This window comes from Mizuhopecten yessoensis, unplaced genomic scaffold, assembly GCF_002113885.1.
Source record: "Mizuhopecten yessoensis strain PY_sf001 unplaced genomic scaffold, ASM211388v2 scaffold4989, whole genome shotgun sequence".
Classification (NCBI taxonomy): domain Eukaryota; kingdom Metazoa; phylum Mollusca; class Bivalvia; order Pectinida; family Pectinidae; genus Mizuhopecten; species Mizuhopecten yessoensis.
Genome location: NW_018405822.1, coordinates 54,166 through 64,801, shown reverse-complemented (window position 1 = coordinate 64,801; position 10,636 = coordinate 54,166). Strand labels below are relative to the sequence as shown.

At 37.4% G+C, this 10,636-nt stretch overlaps 2 protein-coding genes across 2 annotated transcripts in view; one reads left to right on the top strand and one right to left on the bottom strand.

Annotated features, from left to right (window-relative positions):
• The window catches only part of LOC110450096 (resistance to inhibitors of cholinesterase protein 3-like), a 14,946-nt gene extending 11,632 nt beyond the window's left edge, over positions 1 to 3,314 (bottom strand). Inside the window, exons 1-2 of the mRNA XM_021497350.1 lie at positions 3,087 to 3,314; positions 1,393 to 1,472 (exon numbers count right to left, since the gene is read on the bottom strand). Coding sequence (XP_021353025.1) covers positions 1,393 to 1,472; positions 3,087 to 3,255 — 249 coding nt within the window. The 5' untranslated portion in view covers positions 3,256 to 3,314. The remainder of the gene's footprint in view (positions 1 to 1,392; positions 1,473 to 3,086) is intronic.
• A 179-nt stretch (positions 3,315 to 3,493) lies between these two features.
• Positions 3,494 to 10,636, top strand: part of LOC110450095 (CCR4-NOT transcription complex subunit 11-like) — a 35,072-nt gene continuing 27,929 nt past the window's right edge. The window contains 3 exon segments of the mRNA XM_021497349.1: positions 3,494 to 3,557; positions 7,315 to 7,420; positions 8,618 to 8,752. Of these exon segments, the coding sequence (XP_021353024.1) occupies positions 3,520 to 3,557; positions 7,315 to 7,420; positions 8,618 to 8,752 (279 nt within the window). The 5' untranslated portion in view covers positions 3,494 to 3,519.

Here is a 10,636-nt window from a genome sequence, read left to right as displayed (position 1 = left end):
ACCTAGGGATGCTTCCAGTCTAATATGGTTGATATCCATCACTTAGTTCCAGAGAAGAAGTCGCTTAAAGCAGTTTAGCCAAATTGCCCCCTTTTTGCCCCGCCCCTCAGCCCCCTGGGGGGTCAGCCCCACCATTTGTACAATTTTGAATCCCCACCACCTAGGGATGCTTCCAGTCAAATTTAGTTAAATTCCAATCAGTGGTTAAGAAGAAGAAGTCGTTTAAAGAAATTGTTGACGGACGGACGACGGACGGACGCCACGGTATGGCATAAGCTCACCTTGGTCCTTTGGACCAGGTGAGCTAACAATACATAGAAATATTTTTTTCTGAGTCTAAGGAGGAGCTGAAGGAAAGGTCCTCTCTTTATTGTGGTCCTATATATGGTAACCATGTACCCCTTATGACATAGATCCGTGTCATACTGGATTGGTTCTTGAAAGAGTTGAATTGAAGATAATCCCTGTATTTCGTTCGGAGAGAATTGCATCATGATCTTTTCTATCGTTAAGTTGAGTAGATTCTGGTATGGTAATTAAGGGGGGTCATAACTTCACTAGAACAAGCTACAATGTACATACAAACTTAAGGTGAATAGAAATTGTCCCCAATGTTGCTCGAAGTTATGGTACATGTATAAATATCTAGGTAAAATTATAAGAACCCTATTCCTCCGAAATGGAGAAACTTCACAAATCACCATTTGAGTTACTTGCTGGCATCATATACTCATGTATACAATCATGTCAGCATTGTCTGTCGAACGTGTTAGGACTAGTCCTTAGTGTCTAGGTTTAATTTAGTGTTACCTATATATATATATGTGTTGTTTTGCTGGAGATTTTGTTCGGCCAGAATATCTTCATAAACACCTGCATGAGATCACAAATACCAAGGACATGAAGTCTCTGACGCTGACAAATTTGTTTTCACCGAAAAAGCTCAGGGGAAACATTGATATTTTCAAAATGGCAGCCAGTCCAAACGCTTTTTCAAAGTTTTTGAGCTTATTCTGGTAGTTGGAATGAGAGAAAAAAAACTCTTCCACGCCCACAGGCGTAGGATAGGGAACTTCCATCCTGGGGATTTTCAAATTATGAAAGAGTCTTATAGGCTTGGTCATGTTCTACACAAATCATCTGAAGACATGACCAAGGTAGCCCTTAGGTGGTCACCAGAAGGAAAAAAATGAAAAGAGGTAGACCAAAAACAACGTGGAGGCCCTCCATCGAAAATGAAATACAGGAAAGAGAGTACACCTGGGGCACAGTAGAAAGAAAAGCCAATAATATAGAAGAGTGGAGGAAACGTGTCCTTGCCCTATATGCCATCAGGCATAGCAAGGACTAAGTAAGTAAGTCATATGTGTTGTTTTGATGCAATACACTTACCCTCATGTGTCGTTTCATGTCATCTGGAACAGTCTTGCTTGAGGGACCTTGGTCACCAAAGTTTCTGTGAGGTGGGTATTCTGAACAAAAATAAATTTCCTTATTAGTGATCTTATATTTTTTTTAAATATAGTTATATACTAACAAGAGCACGGCAAACGGATGATACCCCGTCTGTCCCTATCCGATGATTTTTCGTTAGTTAAATTAAATCCATATACCTGGGTTGTGGTGTTCAAGGGCGAACACATTTAAAAAGTGGGGAGTAGTGTGGCAGGGTTCAATTGTACATATAGGTTTAAGGTCATCTCCTAGCTTCGAGCTAGGGGGAATTTCCCTTTAGCTCAGTGGTAGAGCGTCCGACTAGAAACCTGAGTTTGAGGGTTCGATCCCCAGTGGAAGAACACTATACGCTGGACGGACGACAGACAGACGCACCATGGCATAAGCTTGCGTGGCCCTTTGGGCCATGTGAGCTAAAAAATGAAGACTAATAGAATCTATCGCTACTGGTTGTGTAAGATAGAGAAATCTCAACCCGAGGACTAAAAATCTTAGTCCGAGGGGTTGAGATTTCTCTATCTTACACAACCAGTAGCGATTGATTATTTTTCTCCCATATCTAACAGTATTTTAATGTGAAATAAAGGTAAACATGGACACAAAACACATACAGGCAATTTGTTGATGGATTGTTGACGTGACGTCATTGTATTGTTGAAGTGACGTCATGCCATTGTTATGAATAGGGGAATCCCCCCGTCTCAACCCTAGGGCGGAGACAGATAAATCTAGCACCGGCAAAACGGGAGATAAANCAGTAGGGGGTGGGTTTGGGAGGGAGGTTACCATCTGCAGGTAGCTCAAATATTTGGTGGTCCCTGCTTCGAATCCTGGTCTGGCTGTGTATTTTTCTGTATATATATATATATATGCTGTTGGAATTACTTCTGTAACAGGAAAGAGAATAGTGTGCTTCCACCGGGGATCGAACCCTCGATCTCCAGGTTCCTAGTCGGACGCTCTACCACTGAGCTAAAGGGAAATTCCCCCTAGTTCGAAGCTAGATGGCAACCTTAATCCTATGTACAATTGAACCCTGCCACACTTCTTTGCCCCATATATATATGCTTCCACATACTCATAGTCCTGGGCCCGTATTCATGAAGCTGTTCTCGTGCTGGAGCATGGATTTTGTGCTCAAGCCTTATTTCTTGTTCTGGTTATAACTGTTCTGGTTATAACTAAATAAATAAATCTTATTTTGTCACTGATTTGGAAAACATTTTGAAGAGACTTATAGCCAAATACTGTTTTCAATGTTTACATTTGACTTTTTGATCGTTTGACATGATCAGAAAGTTGGTTTGAGCACAGATTCCATGCTTGAGCATGCGGACGGTTTCATGAATACGAGCCCTGGTCACGTCCCTGAGTTCCCCTACAAAAAGAAACTTCTAGACCGCAATATTTAATACCAACAATTTCATTTCGTGATCACGAGTTAACTCCCTTACTGTGTAAATATTTGATTTTTTCATCACATCAAACATCAGCCATTGTATCGATTTTGTTCTTCTAGATCAAATTCTTAATTGAAATAATATACAACCTTATAACGATAATTCTAGTAAGTTTCTTTTTCACCGATATTATTCCTCAAATATAATAAAATAAGCATGATTTAGGACTACCTGGTTGACGTTTGACTGAGGGTTCCGGTGCTATCCCAAGCACTTTCAATACTACTGGGTGGAAAAAGCGAGGGTATATCACAGTAAAACATCCTACAATTATCAAAACGGATATGATCATCCGAACATTGGACGTTCCACCTACTACTGGACCGTCGTTAGAAATCATCTTCCTGCTCCTTTAGAAATGTCAACACTGCCAATTCTCGTTTCAAACGAGAGTTTGATATCTGACTATTTTAATCGAAAACTTCTGCTGGGAAGACATATTCCACTAACTAACCATAACATGGAATAAAATATTGGTATGTTGCTGAGAATATTTGTTTCAAGCATATATTACAGAAAGAGTTCCACTTGTTTATTTGATAATGATCTGTAGGGTATGCTAATCACATTATAGCAACGAGATTTCACGAGATGTCAATTCAAGATGGCGCTTACGTTGAAGGAACTTGCTTCATTGCTAAGGTTTTATCCGTTTTCTCGTGTATTTCAAATTTTTGACGCTTCGTTGTGTGGTTAAATTATTATTTTCGCTACGATGATTTACTCAATGAAAATGTTATGATACTGTATCGAATGACAACAACAAAATACGATACAATATCATAACATCTTCACTTTATATCTAACGTTCAGTTATTGTGACGGGTACAGTTGTTACGGCAGTAGCGGATCACTTTGCATATAATTGCTACACACGAATTTTGCAAAACTTTCTTTAAAGACATCATATATTTTCAGAAAGTACATTTAATTACCTCTCCAGTGATACCAAAAAATCTTCATAAAATCAAATATACACAACGAAATAAGGAAAACAAGACCTACCGATTTGTATGTCATCCTTATGATGTGACAGTACCCAAATCGGACCACCAAACCATCATTTTATACCTTAGGATCTTCAGTGGACGCTGGCATTCTCTGCCACTGTGTTCGCCTATAACTCGACCTCGAAGAATATCGATGGGTGTTCTTATAAACGAAATTAGCACTCGGGAGGGGGGGGGGGGGGGGGGGGGGGCTCACTTGAGATATTTAAGAACGCTCTGTCTTCTTCTTCCATTTACTGCGGCAGATCTCATAGATATTAGTGGAGGTGGCATTAATGTTTTTGGTTATTTTATGATATGACAGACCGATATAAAAAAGTCAATCAAACATCAGATTAATTAGGACTATACAGTACTTACAGTAGATTGGATGTGTTTACCCCAACTGAAGTCATCCGTAAGAGTAACACCCAAGTACTTGCTAGCTGGTAGGTTATCCAGCAGCGTGTTATGAAGCTGGTAACCGAACTTAACTTGGACTTTATTTTTGGTTACATTGATTATACAACATTCGCTGGCATTGAAGTTCATTTGCCCCTCAGTCTCCCATTGTTCTAGCCTAGCAAGGTCTGCCTGGAGTTGTTTGCAGTCGTCCTCAGACATTATCTCCTTATAGAGTAGACAATCGTCTGCACAAAAGTTTGACATTGCAGGAGACTTACTGTACCAAGTCGTTTATGTAAACGAGGGATAACAGTGGCCCAATGACCGTCCCCTGGGGTACCCCAGAAAGGACAGGGGCCTTGTCAGATTTAGTCCCATTTAATAAAACAAGTTGGTCTCTGTTGTTTAGGAATGATCTAATCCAGGAATTTGAACTGTTTCGAATGCCAAAGAAGTGTAGTTTAGAAAGAAGACGTTCATGAGGGACCTTATCGAAAGCTTTAGAAACGTCTTATAGGGCAATGTCTGTTTGTGATTTGTTGTTTATGTTCCTAAGGATGTCATGTACCGTTAGAATTAGTTGCGTTTCCGTAGAGTGTTTGGATCGAAAGCCGTGTTGAAATTTGGTGAGTATATTGTTGAGATCTATAAGTGATCCATGACATTGCTATGAATGATGTGTTCTAGTAATTTACAGGTGATACAAGTTAAAGAGACAGGACGATAATTTTCTGCAGCTTGTTTGTAACCTTTTTTAAAGACAGGGACAATGTGTGCCTCGCGCCAATCTTGCGGGACTGATCCGGAGTCTAATGATATTTGGAAGAGTTTTGTCAGTGCTTGTGTAATTTCTGCAGCAAGCTCTTTTAGTATTCTGGATGGAATGCTATCAGGACCAGATGCCTTGTGTATTTCTAGTTGCTTCAGGAGCTTAAGGACACTTGGTTCACTAATTTTGATATCTGGCATAGATTTATATTTGCTTTCTGGAAGTTTTGGGATGTTGGATTTGTCTTCCAGAGTATAGACCGAATGAAATTGATTGTTCAGAAGTCACCAATCAGCGTTTCCAGTTTTGGCGAATATCAGGACCCAAATCGGATCAAGGCTTGAATTTTGCAGTATCTTACACTTCAAATTAATATTTTTTGTCAGCATATTACCATTATATGATGACCTTTAGAGTTTATATGACAAAAAGAATTTCTATAGTGTGAATTTATTCCTGTAGTCCAAAACTGAATGCATAGCCGTGACATATGTGCCTTTTTTTTTAAACGTAATAAAAACACTGACATTTGAGTTTGAATTACAATTTCTGGTGCTAATTGAGCTTAAAAACTAATCATCTGTAGACAAAAATGATAATATACAAAATTTATATAGCACCCTATATAATTTGAACAGCTCCCTACAGGTACTGGGGAGCTGTTCCATTCAGTGCCTTGTATGTGTATACACCAAAACTTTGTACTGTGACCTGTATCGTACAGGTAACCAGTGTAATGTATATAGCACAGGTGTAATGTGCTCTCTCTTTTGAGTACGAGTAACCAGCCATGCTGCAGTGTTCTGGACCCTCTGCAGACGACTAGTTAGTTTGTCAGATATACCACAGAGCAGGGCATTACCAAAATCCAACCGAGAGGTAACAAGTGAATGCACCGAAATCTTGCATGCATCTGCAGTTATAAACTGATGAATACAGTCGATGTTCCTGATCTGGTAGTAACAGGATTTGGCAATAGCGTTCACTTGTTTCTCCATGTACAGTACTAGTGAACTATCAAAGTATACCTCTATGTTTTTAACAGCTGGAACAGTCTCAATAGTTCTGGCACCGACCTTGAGCTGGAGAGCCATTGTTTGCTGACACATTTGGGAAAAGACGATTAGTTCCGTCTTTTCCTGATTAAGCTTTAGCATGGCTATCTATTCTAAGGCTACATCATTGTTATAACTGATTTGTTGATGCATTTATTGATTTATAAGGATTTTTGCAAAAAGCAATCCAATTGGGGTACTGTATATTCAATTTGGGTACTGCCTCCTTATCGATAGAAATGATGAATTCCAGAGTTTGTAGACAATAGTCACATTGAATGTTATCTAGTTCAACCATAGGAATCTGAGGTTCTATCAAAAATAACAATAACAGTTCATTGTAAAAAAAGATTGCTTAAAAATAGATTTTACAGCATGTTATAGGGTTATTTTTGGCATTGACAACTCTCCCTGTGTTTAAAAAAAGAGGTGGCTGTGCTTAGATAGTTCTTTTTATTATAGTATTAAAATATTTTTACAACCAGTTATTATATATAACTCAAAATTAGAAATCATACTCATAGTTGTTCAGTAATAAACATTGAAACAAATGTGTCGGAGCCGTCAGTTTGGTTTCAACAGAGACATGGTTTCAATTAAACTCCCTGTCTGAAAATTCTGGCAAATTTTATATGGCTGGATACCATCTACATAATGTTATCTTCAGCATAATCTGAATCCTCAAAACTTAAAAAATATTTATTCGCGATCTGACGCTGTGTAGCGATGGCTGTATAGCGATGGCTGTAATCGATCTCGCCTTTTCCAAGGTGGTTGCTACACAGGTTGAACTTGTGATGTCACAGCCGATAAGGTCCCACTCACTGTGTTACCATTATGCTAATAAGTAGTAGCTATAGAGGACAGGTGAAAATTGTATGCTTTACACGTCAATACCTCAGTATTGGGCTGACAAATTTATATGCGTTTTTTTCGACATTTTTGTTTTCGAATCATATGGAATAAAAAATATATTCCTTTCTATTTTCGTTCAGGGTACACTTTAAATTTCAAAATCCCATTACACAGCCTAAGATTTGGCAGTTTCACTCGGTGTGCACATGCAATGATGATCATTTGAGAATAGTTCAAATAGTTTCACACTTCAAATATAATATATTGGTATTAAACCAGAATCCTCAGGTAACATTTGCTTTATGTCATGGAATTACTGATTTCAGCGTGCTATCTGAAGATGCCACCCAGACACAGTCATTTGAAGCTTTGGCTTCGAGCTTCCATCACTACTTCACCAAACAGGACCACTTCAAAGTCGGATCAGCTTTGGTAATGTAGCCTGCATTCATATATCTAAACCATGCTTGTTGATTGGGCAGTGATGAAAAAAACACAGAAAAAATCTCTATTAGATATGACTACTAAGTATGCAAAGCGTTTAACAGCTTGGTGCTTGTTCGTAGTTTTTAGCTCACCTGGTCCGTCAACTTTTCCTTTAAAATTCTACTAGTCCTGAACTGCTTATGGATTTTGACTAATTTTGGCCTGGAGCATCCTTGGGCAAAGGGGACACATTTTGTATAAACAAAGGGTGTGGCCCCTCTGGGTGCTTTAAGGGGTGGGGCCCTATATGGGAAATTGCGGTTTGAATCTATATATTCTTCTCCTTCTGTACCTTTGGAGGGACTTTTTCAAATTTGACCTGGAGCATCCTTGGGCAAAAGGGACTCAATTTTGTATAAATGGAAATTGTGGCCCTCTTGTGGGCAGAGCTCGAGGGGTGGGGGCCCGATAGGGGAAATTTAGGTAAATCTTTTAAATGCTTCTCCTTCAATTTAATCAAATTTGGTCCAGAGAAAGCATTTGGCAAGGAGGGGTCCTGTAAGGGGATCATAGTAATAAATGTTTAAAATTCTTCCTCCAGTTTAGTGGAGGAATTTTAACCAAATTTTGTGTAGATCATCCTTGGGCAAAGGGGAATCAATTTTGTAAAAATAGTGGGTTGCTTTTAGGGGACAGAGGGACGGCCCCAATAGAAGACATTGAGATTAATGTTTAAAATTCTCCCCAATTCATGGAAGCAGAAAGAAAGGACCTAATGAAGGATGGCTATTGTTGAGAGACAGACCCAATATTTGGAAATAGTTATTATATTTAATAAGAATAATTTTCCATGGTTGCTCTATTATCCAGGTTAGCCATACAGGCCCTTTGGGCCTCTTGTTTAATTTCAAGAATTTTCCAGTTGTAATGCAAATGGTACATTTTATGCAGTTTCAATACACCCAGTTTTCATATACTTGTTATTTATTGGAATGATATTTTGATGTCAACATTTTCAGTCATATCTTTATAACAAATGGAAGAGGTCAACATTTTCACTTTTTGTATTCCAAATTATCTGCAATATAAACCAATTTCAATCCATTTGCCAGTCAATAATGACAAGGTTCATGACAGTAGTTTTAGTTTAACACCCACAGAATAATGAACGTTCAATGGTACGTGAAACAATGGTTGTTTTAGGTGCTGTTATTACAGAACAGAGACCTCCTCCCTCATCCGACACAGAAGCTGGCTGCTATTTTTCTACTGTATGAGATGTACAGGACTGAGCCTATAGCTGTTAATCCATTCGCAACAGTGTTTGTACACTTACTGGTATGGAACATTAAATGATGTAAAATATTAAATAACTTACCCGGGAGTGTCCACTTGCTGCTTCATTCAGTGAGTGCAGTTTACAGTTATAATTGGTACTTAGTACGGTTTGTGTACAATAAGTACAGTTGGTACGCAGTCACTATTCAGTTGATGCAGTAAGTTTGGTTGGTATACAGTTATATGGTCTGTATACAGTTGGTATACAGTTATATGGTCTGTATATAGTTTTACAGTTGGTATACAGTTATATGGTCTGTAGATAGTTTTACAGTTGGTATACAGTTATATGGTCTGTATATCGTTGGTATACAGTTATATGGTCTATATATAGTTTTACAGTTGGTATACAGTTATATGGTCTGTATATAGTTTTACAGTTGGTATACAGTTATATGGTCTGTATATAGTTTTACAGTTGGTATACAGTTATATGGTCTGTATATAGTTTTACAGTTGGTTTACAGTTATATGGTCTGTATATAGTTTTACAGTTGGTATACAGTTATATGGTCTGTATATAGTTTTACAGTTGATATACAGTAATGGTCTGTATATAGTTGGTATACAGTTATGTGGTCTGTATATAGTTGGTATACAGTGATATGGTCTGTATATAGTTTTACAGTTGGTATACAGCTATGGTCTGTATACAGTTGGTATACAGTTATGGTCTGTATATAGTTTTACAGTTGGTTTACAGTTATATGGTCTGTATAACGTTTTACAGTTGGTATACAGTTATGGTCTGTATATAGTTTAACAGTTGGTATACAGTTATGGTCTGTATATAGTTTTACAGTTGGTTTACAGTTATATTGTCTGTATAACGTTTTACAGTTGGTATCCAGCTATGTGGTCTGTATATAGTTCTACAGTTGGTATACAGCTATATGGTCTGTATTTAGTTTGACTGTTGGTATACAGTTATGTTCTGTATATAGTTTTACACTTGGTATACAGTTACATGGTCTGTATTTAGTTTGCCAGTTGGTATACAGTTATTTAGTCTGTATTTAGTTTAACAGTTGGTATACAGTTAAATGGTCTATATATAGTTTTACAGTAGGTATACAGTTATATGGTCTGGATATAGTTTTACAGTAGGTATACAGTTATATGGTCTGTATATAGTTTTACAGTTGGTATACAGTTATGGTCTGTATTTAGTTTGACAGTTGGTATACAGTTAAATGGTCTGTATATAGTTTTACAGTTAGTATACAGTTATATGGTCTGTATATAGTTTTACAGTTGGTATACAGCTATGTGGTCTGTATGTAGTTTTACAGTTGGTATACAGCTATGTGGTCTGTATATAGTTTTACAGTTGGTATACAGTTATATGGTCTGTATATAGTTTTACAGTTGGTATACAGTTATTTGGTCTGTATTTAGTTTTACAGTTGGTATACAGTTATTTGGTCTGTATTTAGTTGGTATACAGTTGATATGTTCTGTATATAGTTTTACAGTTGGTATATAGTTATATAGGTTGTATTTAGATATGGTCTGTATATAGTTTTACAGTTGGTATACAGCTATAAGGTCTGTATATAGTTGGTATACAGTTATATGGTCTGTATATAGTTGGTATACAGTTATATGGTCTGTATATAGTTTTACACTTGGTATACAGTTGTATGGTCTGTTTATAGTTTTACAGTTGGTATACAGTTATATGGTCTGTATATAGTTGGTATACAGTTATTTGGTCTGTATTTAGTTGGTATACAGTTGGTATGTTCTGTATATAGTTTTACAGTTGGTATACAGTTATATGGGTTGTATTTAGATATGGTCTGTATATAGTTATACAGTTGGTATACAGCTATATGGTCTGTATATAGTTTTACAGTTGGTATACAGTTATATGGTCTGTAT